Here is a 24141-nt window from a genome sequence, read left to right on the forward strand (position 1 = left end):
GTTTTATTTAGGAAATAAGATGACCTACAAAAAAGGTCCAGTGACTTTTTTACTATATTTCCCTTAGTTTGACCGCAAAACGCGATTAAGTGAAAATATTGGACATTTTTCGCCTAAAAATTTACATTCCGGGCTTGATAGCGGCTAAACGGTTGGTCGTAACTCAAAACAAATTTTAAAACGGGATTTAGGAAATCACGTGATCTACAGAAAAGGTTCAGTGACTTCGGGAGTTGGCTGAGCGTTAGCTAAGCGTCAATAGTAGATAGGGACAGAGGAATATTTATTATGTTCACAGACACAATACCCTCTAAAAAAAGGCCCAAGTGTGTCATTAACCCCCGGTAATATTAACCCCCCCCCCGGGGATTTCCTGGTATGACCTGATAACCTCCTGTACATTCAACCCCCTGATGTGTTAACCCCCCTGGTAACATTAAACCCCCCCAGGGAATTTCCTGCCATGACCTCATGTCCGAATTTTACCAGTCACCAAATCTCTTAACCCCCCCCCTGGGAAGATCCTGGTATGACCAGATAACCCCCTGGAGACTTATCCCCCGGTAACGTTAACCCCCCCTGGGAATTTGTTCATATGACCAGACAATATCCTGACGAAATTAAACCCCCTCTTGTCTTAACCTCCTTAACATTAATCACCCACCCAGGGAATTTCTCGCCTTGACTAGATAGTCTCCTGGTGATATTAAACCCCCTGTTCGACTTAAAATACTGCCTTGAGGTCGGTTTTTATTATGTTTGTACTAAACAATTCAAGATAGCTGACCCGTGCAGACTTTTCTCCCGAGCTCATTTCTGGCTAAACCATAGGTCGTAGATCAGATCTGAGGGCACAATCGAAAGACAAAATTAAATTTCCGACAAGAAAGGTCCAGTCACTTTTTGTCATATCTCTAACGGTTATCTAATATATATACAACCGCATGTGTAACTGACTGACTGACTCACTCACTCACGTATACTAATTCTAACCTACTTCCAGATGAGTTAGAAGACTTGAAATTTGGTACACAGATAGCTTTCCACGTGTAACCACCAGGAAAATCCCGAAAAGTGAGAATTTTTCATTTTCAACCCCTCAAAAAAAATTCCCAAAAAAATCGCGCATTCTTCACCCCTGCAGGCATTTTTTGTAAGCCCGATAGCGGGCGAACCGTTGGAGCTAGCTCGGATCTGACGGAAAATTCATGGTCAGGAATGAAGTGAACTACAAAACCCCCCCCCACCCCCCCCCCCCCCCACCCCCCCCCCCCCCCACCCCCCCCCCCCCCCACCCCCCCCCCCCCCCACCCCCCCCCCCCCCCACCCCCCCCCCATGGACAGAGATTCAATATCTACTGTAATGTTAGCTTAGAAACATAACATGACTGCTATCTCAGAACCAATCATAGCAATGTGTGTCGTGAAGTAAATACGTGGTTGAGTGCAGCAGAGATCTAACTCGCGTAATGATAATTTACTCTGGCCGGAGTGTTATCTCTGCCAATACAGAGAACTCTTGTGTAACTGGACAGAGATTCAATATCTACTATATGTTAGCTTAGAACATATCATGACTGCTATCTCAGAACCCATCATAGGGCAATGTGTGTCGTGAGTAAATACGTGATTGAGTGCAGCAGAGATCTAACTCGCGTAATTACTCTGGCCGGAGTGTTATCTCTGCCAATACAGAGAACTCTTGTGTAACTGGACAGAGGCTCAATATCTACTATAATGTTAGCTTAGAACATAACATGACTGCTATCTCGGAACTGATCATAGGCAATGTGTGTCGTGGAGTAAATACGTGATTGAGATGCAGCAGAGATCTAACGCGTGTAATTACTCTGGCCGGAGTGTTATCTCTTGCCAATACAGAGAACCCTTGCGTAACTGTAACGAGATTCAATATCTACTGTAATGTTTGGTTTTTGCTAAAGATCTGTCACGCGCATTAATTTACTATCGTATTTTCTCATTTAAAAGATAAGTCCTCTTATGTTTATAATTAATTTTTATTAATGATAGGTTATCAATAGAATAGTAAATGTTTAGCACGAGTATTATGTCTTGGTGGTCTATTAAAAAAATAAGTTATAATATTCTTTTCTACTAGGTTCAAAACTAATTTTAAATTTTTTAAACATGTCAGGAGTGTTTAAGCCGTTTCCATGTAAACACATTACAAGTTAAATTTTCAAATCAATTCATTAATCATAAATTATTCACGTTTTCGAGTCAGATGAAAAATATTTTGAAATGGTATGTTAATCTACTTCTTTTACGTCACTTTTCTCCATCAATTTAGCACCAAATACTTTTTAAACTTCGCGCTGACTATATTTTCCGTGATTTTCCCGGACACTTGGCGTCCATTCAGTGAAACAAAAAATCAGTAACACAAACGTTTTCGTGATCGCCAATTCTGATCTCTTCTCCAGGTAAATAGCTAACATACCAACATAAATACAGACGAGGATAAATTTACCTGAAGAGGTGATCGGATTGCAGATTCTCGGAAATGTGCTTACTAATCTTTTGTTTTCACTGAACGATCGGCAAATGTCCGAAAAAATTGCTAGCTCCTTTACAATCCTTCCATCTTAAAAAAAAAAAACTTCAAAGAAGCATAATAAAATTTCAACAAGATCATTTAAATGGTGCAGTAAATTATCAGTGACAATAAACGTTTTGTGTCTCAGTCTAACGCTAGCTACAGAAATGTAGAAACTACTGAAGCTTATGTTCACTTGAGACAGATCTAAAATCAAGATCCAACAGAAACTGTTCATCGTTAGAAGACTGATGGACTATTCATCAAACTTCAGACACAGCAACAGCTGCCAGGTAGTGACAGGCCGCATCGTCATCAGTTATAGAGAGAGAGAATATCACATGAAGCTATAGTTTGACATTTTTTCAACTTCCCTCTCTAGTCGTAATGACGTCACAGTTTCCCCTCATTCCGAACAGGTAATGTACATTGAGTCGGAATATTCCGCCAGTAATGCTCCTAACCCTCCGCGAATGATGTAATTTCCCCTTTTTTACTAATGTCTTTCATCCAATCGATCACTGTTTCTTCATCAAAATTATCCTGAAAATCTATAAAGTTTACTTTGAAAATAACTGATTTTATTTTTAGAGTTGCAATTTAAAGTTAGTAAAACAGGTTTTCTGTTAATAATATGTACTTTTATAATAACATTTGAAGCGATATTTCTGATAAGATAGGAATGTAGGTCAAGAAAATAAATCAATGGATCAAGAGTCATTTTCGTCAGAGGCAGTTTTTATTTTCGAGAATTTGTGGTGGGATAAAACCCATTGTACTATAAATGATGCCAAATTAAATCGTGGGACCTCTGAGAGATTTCCGGTCATAAATTATAAAAAGCAATTTTGAATCCTTAAATAACCCTTAAATCGACTGTAGTTTATTCATTATATAATTACACTTGACTGGAGGTAAGCATTTGATAGAAAATTATAATAGAGAACTTTTACTTTATTCAACTATTTAAAATAAATTCCCACGTTCCATTACATTATATAAGTATTGAATACGGAAAATTCCATTATAATACCACCTTTAATTGTATTAGACACAAGAGATAACTCATCCAATGCAATAAATTGAGGCAAGGAAGAAGTGAGCTGTCAGGTAGTAATATGTTTTGAAAAGTTACAATAAAAAATGACTCAGCCCTAGATTTGTACCTCAGAATTAAATGAAAATAATCAACTGAAATCAGTGCACCTCGTTGATATTATTAATTTATCTCCTGTGCAACTAATACAATCAAAGTACTACGCTTTATAATACTCCATAGTTTTGAAAGACATTAAAACTTACTATACAGTGTTAGTTTTAGGTGGTAAAAGACAGAATTGTCCAGTTGATGACATGATAATCTTCTCCAATACGAATATGACACGTAGGTGTTGGTTTTGAAATATAACAACATTTTTGTGCAGATACTTTATTAGTATTGAAATGTAAACATTCTGATTTATGAACAGGATATAATTATGAATAATTAGAGTCGACATAACACGTCTTAAAGTATAAAAAATAATTTAGAACTTGAAATATTTCTAACTTTTTATAAATCATTATGCATGTCTTTATGTTTACTAGAATATTACAAGTTTTTTGGAATTCCTTTTCTTATCTAAGGTTGTGTTTATATTTTTTTATGGCTACTTCTGACTCTTCCCCCAAATTTTCTATAGACATTTATCTATTTTATTAAATTTTTATATTTTTATTTATGTAATTGCCTTACGTATAGTTTTTTTAGTCAAAAGCCAGTTCGCCTAAAACTTAAAATTCCTTTTAAATAAAAAAGATGTTTATGTGTGTGTGCCAGATAGCTTCTGTATTTTTGATTATCAGTGTAGGTGAGTCTGAGGAAACGAGTAGGCTCAATGTCTGCATTGTTTTCTTCATTATCTTCAGACATTATTATCTTAAATATTCTGATTTATTTCCAAAACTTAAAAAATGTATTTTTTTTTTACTAATTTTTAATTTTTCAAGCTAATTACAATGAACATATTTTATGTTAGGTGATTGTAAAGAGCTTTATGGAGGAAACACAATTTGGAACACATTAAAAGAAATCAATACGCACAGCGAGTTTAATACACATTAAAATAGTGCACTGTTTGTAACTTACGCAAACTTCAAGATTCCAGCTTCCTTTGTACACAAATTGTTCTCTTATGTACGTCTCAGAGGATGCCTCACTGATGTAACCTTTTAGATGAACCAACAGGGAACTCTATAACTGCTACTCTTATAGAGTTTGAATATGACAATAATTTTGTGCTTTGTTTAAAGAGAGTTATTGGCGATGGAAGGTACGAAAGGATAATAGAATATCGGTATTTGACACCGTTACATGTTAAAAAAATTGTAACACTACGTTTCGAGGATTGAAATCTCCCTTCATCTTCAGGTGAAACCCACCTAAGGCGGTAAAATAGTAGAAAATGTGGTCATGGGACTAATTTTTCATTTATAATTGCAGTTTTATCAAACGTGTTAGAACTTTCAATGAGGCTAAAAGGTCAAAAGCTAAATATTAGCTTAAAATCAGTTTGTGCCAAACATGCAAATGGCATCGAAAACAAAATATTTACGTTATTAATGCAATTGTCTATTTTTAAAGTATTCGAATATGTGAAATGAATATATATTTAATGGTTTAAATTAAAATAGTTGAAACCCAATAACACAGTTGTCCACCTAGTAAAATGGAAAATAAAGAATTTTCGCTGGTGCTTAATGAAAGTAAAACACACCCCCTCCACTCGCCCCAAATAATTTATGTAACAACTTCCGGCAAGCTTCTTCACCTTATCGCCTGCCGTACATTTTTCGTTATAGGGAAATGAGATATTTCATATTATTCCAGTATTTTCTTAAGTACCTAAACGCAATATAACGCTAGAATAAATACGATAACTAGTGGCCAACTACATTTTCAAAGTTACGAAGTAATCATTTTATGTTGTATCCTATCGTTTTCAAAAAGAGTACAAGTGAAAAGAGGTCCAATGTACTGTACCTTCCGAACAATATTTTTGTGCTTTTGTACCCATTTCGAAATACATGTATTTATTTTCTCCTAAAACTATGATCTTGATGAGTATACAGTCAATGTGTGTGACCCTACATTCTTCGTGTAGCATGGTAGATCTCAGGGTTCAATGTGAAACAGAGATCGATGATAGAATCACAGGTTAAGAAAAAAACACATTTCGAGAAGAATTGCTTGGCTATTTTATTAGCAAATGTTTTTACATTACATACCTAAAGCTAAACACAAGGAGTAGCCGATGTTAGTAACCAACCCAGTACGTATCATTAATCACGAATATTTAGCACAAAGTTAGAAAATTGCAGAATTGGTTGAATCTTACTAATTGGAAAACATAACAACAACCCTTTAAATACTGTTTAAATAAGTTTAATTTAATTTATAACTCAGATCGAACCACTTACAGTAACAATTAGCACGTTTGTACTTTATTCACACTATATATAAAACAAATATAATCTGATAATTTGTATTCTTTTTTAATGCGTCAATTTCAAAAGTGAAAGTGAAAGCAAAATTAAATAAAATCAGAAAGCATTGTTATGTAGTATTTATGTAAACATCTACAATAGAATTAAACGTTTCCGTGCTTATTGAGAGGTTATTATGGTTGTAAGGTGACAGGAGGGTTGCAAAATCTGCGAGTACATCCGCCCACTGTGCCATCAGGGCGACAACGGCAAGTGTTGCAGTCTCTCTGGAAGGTCGTCCCTGGTTCACACGTATTCTGTAAACAATGTAGTATTTTATATATAAACAATAACGACGTTAATTACGAGATAGTTAAGACAATTATCAAGGTAGTAAGGTGACGGTAGGATTGCAAAGTCTGCGAGTACATCCGACCACTGTGCCATCAGGGCGACAACGGCAAAGTGTTGCAGTCTCTCTGGAAGGTCGTCCCTGGTTCACACGTATTCTCTGTGAACAATGTAGTATTTTATATATAAACAATAACGACGTTAATTACGAGATAGTTAAGACAATTATCAAGGTAGTAAGGTGAAGGGAGGGTTGCGAAGTCGCAGACACGTTTATTCTGTGACCAATGTTATATTCTACAACAAAAAAGTAGGCAGTATTGTATTGTTATAAATAATCTCGTAAAATTTTAATAAGTTTATTATCTTAATAAACACATTATTTAAATAAAATGTATAATTTAATAACTAGAAATTTTAGTACGGATTAAATATAATAACTTCGGAACTTTATTGTTTTCATTAATCGTAAGATCTATAACAAATCGTTAACATTAAAAACGCAGTTTCCTAAACATTTATAAAAAAGCGAATTAAAAGCCATGTTTAAACATCATGATTCTTATGACTAGCACTACATAAAAACACATGCTTCTACTTTATAGGTTAATGACTAAACACGCAAAATGCTGTACAGAAAATAGATAATCGTATATGCTTTACAAGTTACCTACGTCTAAGTTATAAACGTACATTTAGATCAGACTTTGCGTTACTAACCGTTATCTTTGCTATATTAGTTTTCTTCGATTACTCACATTATAATATAAAATATGTCAAATCATAATAAATCATAATATTGAATATTAAATCAATGTAATAGTAGTAATAAAATGTAGTATTAACAAGATTCATACTTACTCGATGTGAGGTGCTCTCTTATAGAAATTGGACTATCTCCAGCCTTTTCCATGAAAAATCCCATTCTTTTTTAAAGTATTTAATATATTTTCAAATACATCCTCACCGCCACAAAGATTATGATTTGCCTTAAGTAATTTTTATTCCTCGAACTGCCAGTTAATAACTCGTCCTTCCGAAATCCATCTTTTCAGTGTAATACTTCTCCCTCGAACTCACTAGTTAAAATACTTACATGGTTATTCTACCACTTACTTACCATGTTTTTTGAATAATAATAAAACCGATTTTTTTTTAATACATTCATAAATTTCAAAGATTTTGATTAGTAAATTGGTAGCATTCATTGTTCGATACGATTCAATTATCAATTTAGCAAATTCATAGTTATATAAAATACATTTAGTATTCTTTAGTATGTTATAACATAATAACAATAAATTTGTTTTTACACTATTTCTAATTTATAATATCATAGTTTATGGGCGTGAACAGCATTAAAGCTATCTGGAAATATAACAATATACGTAAAAAATTAAAATTAAATGAAATAATTTATTAATACAAAGCTGTTATTAAAAACACAAAATGTATCACAGCGTAGTGTTTAGATCATTTTATAACTATCAAAGATGTATAATATTTATATGAACCAGAAACAGAAGTTTTACCGATTTTTATTATTTAATTTTCCAAGTATTACGTAAAGTATAGAACGTATTTCGTAATATTTTTTCATGACTTTGGTCTAAATAAAGTTTGCTTAACTACATTTTTATTTCATCTTGGTTTTCATTAAAGTTAAAATAACACTAACTTTCGTTGTTAGTCATTTGAGTAGTATTAGAATAATATATTATATATTATACCAATAAAAATATAATTATTATTATATGAATGGCACGTAATATCATAAATTTTGTACCTGGAATAATACATTGTGCACACATTTCGTGATTGAATTAATTATAATTTGAAATTTAAGTAGATGTAGATCATAATTAAATTACGAAATCATTTAATTTTATATAACAGTTTAATGTTATTTTATTCTCTTAATAACGCATAGTTTTATTATGAGTTGAAAGAAATTTTTTTAAGTAGTTACCATTCCAAAATGGCTTTAATGGAATCCATACATTTTAAATTATGTAACGCATATTATAAAAGGTTATAAAGAGAAGTTAGGAACTTCAAACTTTATATTCAACTGTAATATAACGAATATATTCCACAGAAACCTTATACAAAAGTTTATCTTGTCACAATAACAAAGTTTCTTACGCAACTCCATTACTATGAACTTTACAATTAAAAGTTGTTAACATTTTTACAATAATAAGTGTTTTTTTATGGATATTAAACATAAAAAACAATATATACTTAAGTAAGTAGTATTAGAACATACCTGCTTTACAACATTCAAATCAGCGTTTCCTGCAAAAAAGTACGATTAATTAATTACAATGCTTAGAAAAATCATCAAACGTGATAGATTAATTCCTCAATAATATTTGTAGATATAAAATGGTTGAACAAACGTGATTTTTCAAACTCTCCAAAAAAAAAAAGCAAATCTATCATTTTTTTCTAAAACTAATTTAAGACGTTCCATGAGTGGAGTAAAAAGGAGTTTTATTTTTTATTCTTAGGCATATAAGAAACGACAACAGTTAATATTGAAGTGAGCTTACCTTTGTGGAGGACTGTCAGTAAACACAGGGAGAACAAGAGGAGATAAGAGGATTTCATGGCTACAGACACAGAGTGCTGACTGTACCGACCGTAAGCTGTTGGTGTTGTTGACTGTACCGTGGATCAGCTGTTGAGGTTTATTGAACTGTGTCAGCTGATAACTCAGTAACTGCGCCGAACCTGTTGCGTCTTTTACAGCTCGAGGTTATCTAGTGGCAACTGCAGTCAGATCCAACCATAACAAACTATCTTGTCTTTATCAATCTGTCACTAATAACATCCGTAAACAGTGCAATCTTGTTAACTTTGACTCGTGGAACAGGCAAATGTTGTTTTGTAGCTATAAGCAGTTTTCATATCATTACGTGGAAACTCATCAAAGGGTGATTTGTGAGTACTGTTGTAGACAACCTAGATTACACTGTCGTTACCTAGATTAACTGTAGTCAATTAAATTAAATCGTATCGTAATTGAATTTCACTCGGATCATAAAAAACTAATCTTTCTATTCCCATTTGTGATCAAATCCAGTTTGTAGACATTCGATCGTTTAAATATTTTTACTGTGTAAAGGGTTAAAAGTGAACACTGATCGCCTCGGTCGTTTAATGTATTATATTTGTCTTCCCATTCCCAGCCATTTAAATACACGGTAACAATTAATAACTAATTTGTTTGTGATACCATCTTGTTCGATTTCTAAACGAATTAACGCACTAAATTAATGAATTTAAAAGGCATTTGACTGGTATTTGGTCTTCCGTTTATATATTGGTTTGGTTATTACACACGTGATGAAAACAGTCAGGTGCAAACTATTTCAATCGTAAAAAGTAACGGGTTCTTCGATTTAGTGGTAGCATACTCGCCTGGCAAGTGAGAAATCCAGGTTCGAGTTCCTGCGGCGCAATTACTTTTTGTAATTGAATTTTTATTGACATTGAACTGTAATTCTGATTATAAACGAAGGTCAATGACTACTCAGAAATAACGCGACGTGTAACAATGTAACTGAAACAAAACACACAACAGGTGATGTGTAACAGTTGTTGTTCTGTTGAACCACACAGGGATTCCCACCTCAGTAGCTACGCATCGTGTATTACACATAACGTGACATATACATAACGTACATACATATCCGTACGTATCCTGTATGCACATCATATTGCAGATCATTGACAGCTGCCTCTCATAGTGAGTTCAAATATTGGTAGTTCAACATTCACAGTTTTATTGCGTTTGTTCTTTCATACAGAGAGTCAATTTACGTATTTTGAAACAAATATGGTGACAAACATAAAAGGGATCAAATGCCTGTTTAAATTATGATGATGGTTATAATTAGTTGGAATACTTAAAATGTTTACGAGTACAGTACAAGCATTTTAAATTTAAATATCAAACTAATTTAACGAAGTATTATAACGCTAATTGATAACTAAGCTAAAACATTGATATAATTGCCTAAAAAAACAGTTACTATAAAATCTAGACTGAGTTTATTAAAACATACTTATAGGTTATTTTTAAATCACATTAACACTGCAAAAATAAGAATTTAATATAAAAATAGATTAATACCACTTATATAAGAAGTAAAGAATTAATATATATGCAATTCTACTGCCTAAAGAACAGTCATACTACTAACCAATAACAATTGTGTTTACTATATTAATTAAATTTGTATAAATGGCAATAGCCGAATCACAAAAAGTACTTGCTCCGCTGGGACTCGAAACTCGAATCCCTCAATTGCCGGATGAGTGTGCTACCACTACACCACAGAGTTCTTACTTTTTTATTCAATGTTTATTGAAATTAAATTGTCTTTAGTACTAACTAAAATTTGAATCATAGGAATTCCGAACTTGAATATATTGGTAGAATCATAATACCAAATTTCTTTTTCCACCGTCCAACAGTGACATGGACACAGTTACTTACATTAAGTACAGCTCAAGGTTATCGAATGATTAGTACGGACACTAGAGGTTCAAGAAATCCAATTCCAACTCTGATTCTTTATTTCCGGATTTGAAACTATGTCCGGATCAGAGGGCAATGCTGCCACTCTTTGACTGTAAGTCACTATATTGTTTTTCTACATTCAGTTGGTTTACATTACTACAGATTGTTAATGAATGTTAAAAAAACAACTTAGGTAACTGCATGCACCCCTTTTATTAGTTTTGTCAGCGTTTGATAGTAAAGAAATTATTTCATGAAACCCAACTAGCCAAGACTGCAATTTATAGAACTGCTCATTTAATGTATTAACCCTCAGTCCCCAAACCATTGCATTATGCATTCCGTTTAATGCCGCAACTTTAGAAGCGTGTTATCACAGAATTTGTACCTGAGAGACGTAATTTGCATGAATATCTGAGCATCTCTTACAAGCGTTGTGTAAGTAGTTGGTTATATCGTGTTTGTGATGTCTGGCGTTAGTAAACAATTTCAATAATTAAAATATCAAAAACTAGACTGACCTTTAATACGTCAGATATAGTAACTAGGTACTCTATAATCACAGTAACACTGCAAAATAATAATTTAATAGTTAAATAAATTGTGACTACTTATATAAGGAAATAAGAATTATTCTCTTCCATGTTTTCTATATCTATTATAACAAATATTGCGCCCATCTATAATTTAATCAAATTATAAACACAGTATATGATATAAATCAAACAAAATATCACATAAATTTGAATGAATTTGTTCCACTAATTGAAATAAAAAACTATATTTTTATTTGATAATGCTTCAAAATAGTTTTTTGTTTTATTTCAATTAAATTAGTAATAAGGTTATTTCTTTATAGAGATGCTTATGTTGAAAGCACTTCTATATCCATTTCGGATATTAATAGCTAGAGAGATCTTAAAATATATTCTTTTAAAATCTTAGTTGGCAAATACTTTAAACGATTTCTAATGCTCCATTTCTCTTGTGAAAGCTGCATCAGAAATAATGAATTTTTTACAGAAAAAATAAATAATTTGTGGTTATAATGGCATATTTTTCTCTAATTTCATACAATATACTTCAAAAATAGGTGTCATCTTACAGTCTTACTTCAACTTCAACTTCAGTTGCAGGTCGAACTTTTTTAAAAGATTAATGAATGGTATCGTCGTAACACACAAATAAAAATTGATCAATTCAATAACTTTTAATTGTTCAAATATTAAAGTAATAATTTTCGAAATAAATTGACATCTTGATAACCTATAAAATTATTATGAATCTAAAAAGCGTTAAATATGTATCAATTAATTATATCTTTAAAATGAGACACCATCCATATTCCTGCAAAAAAAGAAGGTGATACATGTTGAAGAAAATCTGTATATGAACTCGGTTGGAAAGTCGAGCAAGTAAACAGAAACAAGAGGGAACTTTAAAGTTGTTTCTCGTAACGGAACTGAGTACTTTGAGTTCCTGGCAGTTTAATGAAACTCTACGCAAAAGCTGAAACTGCAATTAGCCCCTTAATTGTTTTTCTCCATCATCCGCAAGAAAAATAAATTTACGCTTTATTCTCCTAAGAAATAATTTTTACAGCAAACAAATCTTGGAACTGCCACTTTGTTACCCTTATTAGGAGAAAACAAAATCTTTCGATCTAAGATGTTCACATGTTTACATACGTACACCACTAACAAAACAGTACCGCTAGTTCGTTCCCACATCTATGGGAAGTTCGCTCTAATTTAATCAATAATAAAGACAATCATCAAAAAATACTCGAATTTGAAAACATCAGGTAATCCACGATTGGAACAGCTTTTTAACTACAGATTTAAACTATTGCGATCCTTAACTGAAGTAATAAGGCGACAGTTTTTTTTTTTTCAATATAGTATAACTTAATTAAATTAGTAACTTTAATAACTAAGGATAAGAATGCGGCTTTCTAAAACGAGATAGCACGAATTCAAGTCCCATGGAAGTCAATTAAAATTTCTTAATTGGTTTGGGCAGATATATAATAAATCTAAAGTTTGATTTGAAAGAGAGATAAGTATTTGTGTTTTCACCATCAATTTACCCGACCGAACAGGGATTCCTAATGAGAATTGTTTAGACGAGGAAATGGTCTAGCGGCATGACTACTATCAATTATAAGTACAGTATAAAAACACAGTATTAGAGATGTACTCTGTATATACTATTGCACATGTTCATTTGGATATATTCTGATACATAACGTGTTTTGCTCAATCTCAGGTTACATACAATATAAAAAAGACGTGAAAGAAAGCGAAAGTATATTTCATGTATTATTGCGTCTGTTATTCATATTAAACTTGTTTCCAACCCCGCGCCATATGACTCACGCACATATTCTCCTTTAGGATCTACAAGAGTTCTTAACGAATATGGCTTAATTCAGAAAACTGTAAAAAGAGTATTAATTACAGTTTTTCGTGATATTTTTTAACATTTATTTTATAATAACAGTGATATTCTATTGAGGAAATAGTAAGTTAATTTGTTTTTATTCTATGTGCTATTAATTATTATAGACTTGAAGGAACATTTGTGTGTGTGTTTGTTGTTACATAAACATGTTTTTCGTTAAATGGTATAAATCAATCTAGAACGCATAATATGAGACAGTCTTTAAGTTTAAAAGCAAAGTAGGAATGCATATTGAAGCTCTGAAGTTATTCACATTTGTTGAACTCGTTATGAGAAATTGTACATAACGAGTTGCCTCGTTGTGTGTATTTTTCAACGATTATTATATACGCATCAGCAATCAGCATATCTTTAGTTTTTTTTTCATGTTCCATATTTAACAATTAATAAGACATTTTAATTATTTTATGTAAATGAGTAATTTAGTTAACGATCGCTCTATTTTAAAAGAAGCCTGCAATTAGTAAGCTCAACTAAGTCAAAGTTGAGCTAGTTTACTACTCTGTGTCAGGCAATTAGGGAAACAAGAGCAAACTCTATAAAGTTCCAAGTTTTGCTTACGGAATGAATGAGCTCTTTATGTAAGAGCGGATGTCACAGATCTCTGTTCATTCTCTTACACTAAACCTGGCTCAACTTGTTTGGGAATAACATACACTTTTTTACAGTCAGAAGGAACAGCAAATATACGAGTATGTCGACACCGCGCGGCGCTGCGACGCAGGAAATGGATGTTGAATGCGAATAAGAGAGCGCGAAGGCCGAGAGACAACGAGAAATGAAATCTGCTTCTGTTTGTCTTCACTTCTGCATGTTTCCAGATGTAACGAGGATTTGATGACAATACCCGTGAACTTTTTGACATCTGTTGAAACGATGTTTCTTGGATACAATGTACGTTATTATATATTTTGTACAATATTGCGGGAGTAAATATGTTTTAGAGTTAATGTAACCACTTTTCTGTGATTGGCTGAGCGTTAGCACAACTTATCACGGGTAGGGTACGATAAGCGGACCCGGTTTTTCGTATCGAAGAATGTAACCATCGATACCTAATATTCGGATCTCAAATCCTAGACTATCAATCGATATAAAAGTATTTATAGTCTTCAATAACAATCACATGTTTTAAATTAAAATATAAATTTAATATTTACAGTGATGAAGCAAATTATTATTACCAAAATTAGGAAAACCGAAGACGACCATATTTGCTCCTCTCACAGTTACAGTTGTTTCTTTCTCACAAATTTCACAATCTCGGGTTTTCGGTACGAGTCCAAAATGTTGAAGCCACGTAAAACATGTCTTATCATCTTTCAAAGCAATGTCGTGTAATTTTCTAAAATTGACTGCCATTTTTAATAATCAAATGTTACTTATACAAAATTGAAATATTACCTTACGCGTAGTATTTGAAAGTGCTTACAGCTGTTTGATATAGATTATTGAAGTTAATTATTCAAACTAATTAATCAGTATCGATTGATTATATCGATGGTTATGATTAATTAGTATCGTTTGCCAATTTTGTTATAAAAAACGGGTCCGCTTATCGTACCCTACCCCTTATCACTCTAGGGACTGTGAAGGCCTATCACTTCATTTCTGTCTGCCTGGATAATATCTTGAAACGAAATGACGACACTTTGTATAAAGCTTCATTTCTATTTTGGAAACATTAAGTTCGACAATGATGATGTCACTTATTAGGGTTTGGCTGAGCGTTAGCGAATGTTTATAGATTGCTCTTGTGTATCCATCCATTGTGGCAACAATAAAATAGTAACATAAATAAATGTGTAAACAAACTGAGTGCACCCATATAATATTTTAACATGCGAAATACTATAACTACCCCAACACCATCGGTATCTATTATTTAACAAAGATTATCATATTTGTATTCATTCACGTACCATTTAAACATAGTGATATTGCTAATACTTGGGTACACTTAAGGTATTAAATAGTATTTTTGTCATGTGCAATACATATTATAAAAATTAATTTCTAATATTCGCTTCCTTGCAGAACATTTTCAGTGATAAAAATAGCTTGAGAAAGGTATAAGCAGCCATATTAGTTGAGGCTGCGTTAAAGTCTTTCCAATTTTTTTGTGAGAATCTAATTTCGAAATCCTCCCCCCTTATCAAACTGTACGAAACTCGAATATCGGGCTTTTCCACACAAAGACATCTACGGTTGTCCTTTAATGGATACCTAAATAATTTTTAAATCTAGGAAAATTCCATAACATATGTCTATAAATGCTGGTATACTATCTTGTATCTCAACGTAAACAGAACGAAAATGGGTAATATTTATTTAGAGGTATTAAGATGTACACAATAAACTTTTAAAGAATATCCTCAAATACATTTTTGAACATGGTTGAACTGTCGTTTATATATATATATATATTATACACACATTAAACTTATATATATATAGCAATATAACTACTTAATAATTAAACGTAAATTTTTAAAACCATAAATTATTTGTACAAAAACTCTGTTATTTTTTTATTACTTCTGAACAACTTGTTGTGTTTAAAGTGACGATTTAAAATATTTTTTAATCCCTATAATATTTTTGAAATTATTACGCGCCGTGATTTTGTTTTCAAAAATTTGGCCATTTCTTTGGAATACGAGTAGGATTCATAGGAACACATAAGATGCAGCGTAATCTAGTACATTTTAATAATAGTAAATAATACATTTAAAACGAAGTATTTTTTTTATAAGTTTGGCAAATCTTCGATTCAGAGAGTTTTACACGTGAGTGTTAAACATAATATTTTGGTTCAATAGATGCTACAGATCTTGGTGTCACAAAAAAATGCTTCTCAACTAAGTATTTGAGTATATACTGACGAAGAAAAAACAATTCGAAACAATCTCGAGGATATCCAATAATTTTTGCTTGGAACAAAACTACGACGTATTAGATTTTGAAATGCTCTAATTGCAAATAAAACATATGTCCATGACGATGACAGTATTGTATCAATAACTGCAGTAAATAGTATCAAGAGATATTTCGGTGCCCTTAATTTCCATCATTCCGATAGAATATTCATGCGCTGTGATGAAAATCAATGCTGATTTAATTGTTTGTGTACACTCCGCATGCGTATTGAAACTCACAGAATAAGTTGTGTAGTGACGGAAACAAAGCACGAATAAGTTAGGCGGCCACAAGTTCCACCATTGTTTAGACTACAACAATCAGAAGTTAATCGCATTAGTCAATGACCAGGCTCTACACTAAACACTTCCCACTTTATTTCACCTTACCTGTTTCTGGCACCAGGACTTCCATTATGACCTCTGCACAAATCTCTAGTTAAAATTGTAAAACCTTATAGAATCACAACGAGATTTACATCAAACAATTTTAGATTTTATATGAAGGCTACATTTTTAGAAATGATGATTGAATACAAATTTGGAAATTTATAAAACGTTAAAAGTCAATTCGTTCGAATTTTTTACTACTATTACACGTAAATTACAATGTTATTATTATTATTAAAATTTTATTTATTATGTTTAGATAGTACACGTAAATTACACTGTTGTTATTATTATTATTAAAAGTGTTTTTTTTTAATTTATATGTTTAGGCATTTAAAACAAATTATATACAAAGATCAACTTCCAGTTTTTATGTCGGTAAGAACGAAAATGTGCACTGTTCTTAACGCTTTTCAACCAAACTGCAACTTTGAACAATCATAACTGAAAAAGGTTTGATCCTATTAAGAACCGAAGTTTATATGAAGGATGGTTGCAGGTGAACATTGTTTTAAGTATGAAATAGTTATATTATAACTACATGAAAAAGGTTGTTATTAAATTACCATACATTCTTTTTTTTTTTGTCGTGATTGGCCTCATTATTGAACATTTAAAGTCTTTATCTTGGTCATGTAGTTGTTATAAACATTATATAAAATGTTTAATTTGTTATCACACATTTAACTGTGCAGGTTTTGTTAAATCATTACTCTCCAGTGTAATGCTCGTATGATCGTACAAACCGTCAAACGACCGGTACAACCAATACGATTACTAAAATAAATAGATCTTATAATATAGACCTGATGTTCTTTTGAGTAACAAAGTCTCCAATGGTTGATTCAATTATTCTGCCTGTGTTATGAACCAACACTTTTTATAGTTTACTAAGAAGTAGCCATTATAAAATAAATCTGAACACGCAATAATGTCCTTTGATTAAAGTTTGTTTGTTTGACGATGGATGGTTTGAAAGGATAACTGCATTTCGGACATTTGCCATCGTTATAGGTTATAAAAGGTATAACACAACTTTTCGAGTATTATAATCCTCATTGGAGTGTGATGTGCGACTGATCCTATTACGTCCTTGTGATTTTGTGCTCAGGACTTGGATCCTGTGCAGTGACAACGCCTGGACTGGACTCCAAGCAGCTTTTGGGTATGGTTGAACCTTTTTCTTTCCCTTCTTTACTTCTTTCTGTTCGTTATTTTTGTGTTTATTAATACCTCCCCCACCTGACGAAGAGGATAGATTCCAATCCTCAAAACGTTGGGTTGTACCTGTTATAAACAATAATGTCGTTTTTACCGCTATTGTTTTTTGTTTTGTTTTAGTTTTTTTATTGCAAACATATGCAAACATTTTTCGGAAGATAATTTTTCTCATCACAAAAATAACTTATCCTGGTACCTAAAACGTCAAAGTTTAGTACTTTACTACTTACAGTGTACTTTAACAATTATACTCGTATTACTACTTTAATATATCTCCTTGTATTTTTCACTCGTATAAAGGACATTGGAAGGAATTACCACCTCCACACCTCCCCCCGGCCCACAACACCTACACAAGCATTGAATCTTGTTGATTACATCACATTTATATAAGACATTACTCTGGGGTGATGGGACATGTTAGTTATTCTTGCGATATCTTTGCCTCCCATGCTACTTTCTTCAAGAGGGTCGAAACTTACAGCTTTTAACTGAAATAATTTTAATATGCATTCCCTCTTTAATTTTCAGCACAAGTTTAAAGCAACTACTATATTAATAAGTATTATTTCTCTACTTAAAATGATATCCATTACACTATTTAAACAAAACATTTGCCTTTTAAAGAAAGAAAGAAAATTGTGCGAACATTTGGAGAAAGTAAAATTGTATTAGGTTTATAATTGTATAAGTACTTACCTTCAAAATTCCAAATTATCCAGACTGCTTATTTCGAGTCACAATCAAACATATCATCGTCGATTTTTTGTTTCCTTGGAAGACAGCTTGTAAGAAGAGATTGAAACCTTTTAATATAAGGTACATACCTACTGTTATAATCAGAACACTAAAAGTTATCAACCAGACTAAGACATAAAAAAATAAAAGTTTTTAACCTTTTTAAAAATTAGCCACTATAGAATTATATGAGAACGGGAAGGATGTCAACTTATATTGCAGACTGAGATTGTTCTTCTCGGTGAGACAGAAATATCTCAAGATTCTAATTACGATAACGAAAAACTCAACACTTTGGAACTTGGGAAAATTTATTAAATTATTCAGGTTTGAAAATTTGTAACTAGTTGATTACAAGAACACGAAGAAATTTTACGTAAGATAAAAAGATACTGGTATGGAAAATTATGAATAGTAGGACTCTTAAGATTAATTTTATATTTTTAGATTAATCCAAAACACCTCATTCATTTTTTATAGGCCCAGAATAAATTATGCAGTGACTTTTTTTATTTAAATGGCCGCCATATTAGAACTTAATGCTGTATCTAGCTAGCCAAGATAAATTATAACATACATTTATGTACGAATGTTGAACTTGTTTCAGCATTTCTTTTCCCAGTTCTTGTTAATCGGAACATAATGGGGTTTATATATAATCGATATGTTAAAAAAAGGTATGAGATTATTTATTACAAATGGTTTAGGAAATGCTTAGAATTCCAGAATACCTTGTTTTTTCTAGATACACAAATAACGGATTTTTTTAATTTTTAAAAGTTTGAACAGCCGCTATCTCGAAACAAAATGGCACATGGAATACCATGTTTGAAGTAACAGGATTTCGAAAATTTGCCCTCGTTATTGATTACAAAAGGTATAACACTACGTTTCGAGGAATGGAAACTATCCTCTTCGTCAGGTGGGAGAGTTATTCATACATAAAAAAATTAAGAACAGAAAGAAGTAAAGAAGAGAAAGAAAAGGGGTCAAACGTACCCAAAAGCTGCCTGGAGTCCAGTGCAGGCATTGTCACTGCGCAGGATGCAAGTCCCTAGCATAAATCACAAGTACGAGGATCACAATCACACATCACACTAGCACAGGCTACAGTGGGATAATGTACCAAACTGGCCGATGAACTTTGTCGAGGCATTTTGTTTGGGCTTTTTGGGGTTGTTATCGTTTTCACAAGCCACGTTATATAGCATATATACATATATATATAAATATATATGTGAGTGTGTGTTGTGTGTGTGTGTGTGTGTGTGTGTTTTAAAACTTTGAAACTGCTGTAGATTGGCCTCTGGGGTTCATGTTTGATGGGGTTATACAAAAAACTTTCCGTAAGTCTTCCATGAGGACAACTGCAATAGACGGAGTTTATATACAAAATAAATATAACTAAGATATATTTTCAACCATGTAAGGGTATGAATATGGAATACTCAACAAATTATATTGCTGAATGATAACAAGATTTTTTACTGCTTCAGAATGATGCCTTAAAATATGGACATTTAAATTCCGTTAACAATATTTCGACGCGGTGAGGAGTGGGCAACCTGATGAATGGTAGAGATCATTTTATTAATGCCATACAATTAAAACGATAAACTAATACAAATATTAATTAAATGGCGTTGAGAGAAGGCTATCACTCGAAAGGGCTGGAAATATTTAATTTCTGTCAGTGTGTGCACGGTATATCGAACACGAAATGACCTTTAGGCTTAAAATTTTACAACCTTCATTTTCAAATAACCAACTTTTAGTTCGGAACATTTTAACTTCATGGAACTTTGGCTGAGCGTTAGCAAAACATTTTTACGTTGGCCTTATGAGTAACCATGATGAAAACGAGAAAATAGGAAAATAAAATAAATTTGTAAACATAACGAGTCAAGTCACGTGAACATTCAAACATGTGTGACAGTTTTATGCTCAGTGTGTAACCAAAAATACAGTGGAAAGTATGTTTTAAATGGTTAGGTTTTACGCACTGTTGCGTAGTAACTACATTCAGTAGCTCACCGAACTTTCATTGTTTTAACACTGCTATGAAACATAATCAACAAAAGTTTGAATGTACCTCGAGGCAAGATATACCGAGGAAAGAGCTTGTCCATAGTCCATAGTAATTTAAATTTTGTTTCGAAATCTTCATTTCTACATAAAAAAAGAACGTTTTCTATAGTGTGGACAAGTCCAAACATGGAATTTAGCTTAATGCAATTTTTGTGGCAATTTATTTTCTATATGATTGTACGTCTGCCAACAATACATCTCAAGATTGAAATTAATTATAGATTTGAAATTTTGCAAGAAAATTCAGTGAATCTTGTGTATAAAAATGTGGTGTTCACCTTGTGTGTGTTAAAATATGAGCTTGAAGATATTATATTACAGATGGCATTCAAAAGAAATCATGTTAATATTTAGAAAAATTGAGAAAATTGTAGCTTTGTCTCTAAATTTAATTGTGTTTTCTATTATGAAAACCGGTGTCAAAATGTACATGAACCGAGATCGGCAATCTGATCTCTTCTTTAGGTAAATGACTAAGCTATTGAATGACTACAATTTAGATTAAAATAAACAAAAAAATACCAGAGCGAAATACTTGTGACGAAATTGATTGTTTTGTATCACTGAACGATGGCAAATGTCTTCAACAATCCTGTTTCTTTAACAATTTAGTAACCAACCTTCGAAATTAAAATGGCAGCCATGTTTTAAATATTTTATTTTCTCATGTTTATTTTTTTACGAGTCATCAAAGTCTTTAAAACTATTTGTAATATTACTCATGTGTCACATTTAGGATGTTTCAGTGTCATTTACTACCTAAGAGAAAGTAACGAGGTTGTTACAAATCTTAAACACTAAACCGATAAAACTGTGTGTGATATCTCATTTGCCAGTTAACTTACTATTTTTCTCTCAGAACTTAATCTCTAGTGATCAGTACTTTTCCGGGAAAAAATCTAAGCAAGACTTAGAAGTGACTATAAAAGTAAGATTAATTGACCATAAACAAAGTTTATCAGTTTAAAGTCTTCCCTCCTCTTTGGACCGTTCAGATTTAATGGACTTCCATAATTTTTATTTATAACCACTCAGATTGTTTTAGTCCACTTTTACCTCGGATAGCTGTCAATTAGTAGACTCGGTTTACTCAAAAAACCTAAAAATGAATTTGAAATAAAATTACGGGACGAGATCTCAATTACGCGCTAGGTGAAGGGTGATTAAAAAGAGAGCGCCGGTTTTGATATATAAAATTAAGAGATTTATTTTAGTAAAAACCAAAAATAAATACATCAAAATGTTCATAACCAAACTTTCAATTTAATTTATTCAAAATGATGTCATGAACGTTGCCCCCCTCTAATACACTAGTAGCAGTACCCCACCCCCCCCCCCCCCCACCCCCCCCCCCCCCCACCCCCCCCCCCCCCCACCCCCCCCCCCCCCCACCCCCCCCCCCCCCCACCCCCCCCCCCCCCCATAATTAATAAACTTTAGAAAATTACAAAATTACACTAAATACTTTGTGAAGATTGTGATTTATGTGATCAAAACAAACTGAAAAATAAACCAAAATTAAAAATGTATAATTCTATACAAAACTTATTTTGCAAACTGGACTGCCTAAAACCCTAAACAAAGTTAAAAGTTACAGGAATTCATCTTTATAAATGGCTAAATCGTTGTCCAGCTCGGTAAAGTATAAAATGATATATTTTGTTCCAATATACTTACCAATATATTAGTCCTTTGATGTTAATATACACAACTTGTTTATTTATATAGCTACAGAAAAGATAAAAATTGTTCTGAAAATACTTATGATATTTCCTCAGACCTTTTTATATCAAAACACTTTTTGTATTTCAAGTGGCTTTCGGGATATTAGATTACTTGCGAATCCCAAAAGAAATTGAATTATTACATTTACTTACAATATACAATTTATATATAAAATATATTACATGTATTGTCAACACAAATCCATTTACCTTCATTCGGACTATTTATCAAGACAAAATGCAGGATTTTTTGTAAAAATAATAATAGTTTATAAAAGCTTTATATGAAGAAAATGTGTTGATACTAATTTTATGTACAATATAATATGTATGAAAGTGAATGTAAATCACAGGAAGATGTCGTCTTTAAATCCAGAGTGTAGAAAGATATGAAATCCCTGAGTTTCTGTCAGTTTGTTGTTTCCGATTTGTCAACTACGTCTGGATAGGATCAATACAATTTGCCCCGCGAACCGAAGCGGCAATTGTTTCTTGATACCAACAAACACTTTCGTACACTTCAGCATTGTTTTGATGTTGTCTGTGAAATAATAGGAGCAGTAATGGATTTAACACACGACGATTGTTTCTTGATACCAACAAACACTCCGTTCGTACACTTCAGCATTGTTTTGATGTTGTTTTGTGTAATATAGGAGCAGTAATGGATTTTACACACGACAATTGTTTCTTGATACCAACAAACACTTCGTACACTTCAGCATTGTTTTGATGTTGGTCTGTGTAATGTAGGAGCAGTATAGATTTACACGTGACGATTATTTCTTGATACCAACCAAACACATTCGGTACACTTCAGCATTGTTTGGTGTTGTCTGTGTAATATAGGAGCAGTATAGATTTATAAGCCGTACAATTAATTGTTTCTTGATACCAACAAACACTTCGTTCACTTCAGCATTGTTTTGGATGTTGTCTGTGTAATATAAGAGCAGTATATATTAATACGCGCGACAATTGTTTCTTGATACCAACAAACAGTTTCGTACACTGCAGCATTGTTTGATGTTTGTCTGTGTAATACAGGAGCAGTATATATTAACACGCGCGACAATTAATTCTTTATACCAATAACCAGTCATTGACAGTTTAATTTTTTTAACCCTTTTAACCACGTAAACAATATTCCTCAGTAAAGTTCTAGTAGTAATTATTTTAATAGTTTATACAGTTTTCCAGAGAATTATTAAGACTGGGAAACTAATAATATAGAATACTTGAATTTACTTCACCAGTATTGCTCCAAATATACAAGTTAAGTTTTATAATGATACTTTTTACCCCCGACGCGCACATAACAATTTTTATATAGCTCAAAATCCATAATTTGTTCGAATTAACTCTATTTTATACTACTCTTTTTTGAATAATCATATCTAAATTAATCCTCGGTGACACTGCCAGTTATTTATGTCATAATAGTTCTCTACAATATGACTATAGACCGGTACTTGTTAGTTAATTGTCATGTATTTATTCATTCCTTTTATATCATTCCCAGGCTCTCCGTATTAATTGCATATTTTTCCATATTGAATGGAAGCTTACACTAAAGTCAGTATCCACACTTAGTTTAAAAATTACTATAATTGCTTCCATAACAGAACAGTGATCCAAGTAAAAATATGTACTTTTATCAAGTAAAGCCTCACCCACCAGTTGCTGATGGCGAAA

General features: G+C 32.3%; 1 protein-coding gene across 1 annotated transcript; it reads right to left on the reverse strand.

The window, feature by feature from the left end:
• Positions 1–5770: 5770 nt before the first annotated feature.
• LOC124363130 (serine protease inhibitor I/II-like) lies at positions 5771–9295 on the reverse strand. Its single transcript, XM_046818267.1, has 3 exons — positions 8929–9295; positions 8643–8671; positions 5771–6339 (listed from the first exon to the last, which is right to left on the reverse strand). Exons 1-3 carry the CDS (start codon positions 8984–8986, stop codon positions 6217–6219), a joined length of 210 nt encoding a protein of 69 aa, XP_046674223.1. The 5' UTR covers positions 8987–9295; the 3' UTR covers positions 5771–6216.
• Positions 9296–24141: the final 14846 nt, after the last annotated feature.

This window comes from Homalodisca vitripennis, chromosome 5 (assembly GCF_021130785.1).
Source record: "Homalodisca vitripennis isolate AUS2020 chromosome 5, UT_GWSS_2.1, whole genome shotgun sequence".
In the NCBI taxonomy this organism is placed as follows: Eukaryota; Metazoa; Arthropoda; class Insecta; order Hemiptera; family Cicadellidae; genus Homalodisca; species Homalodisca vitripennis.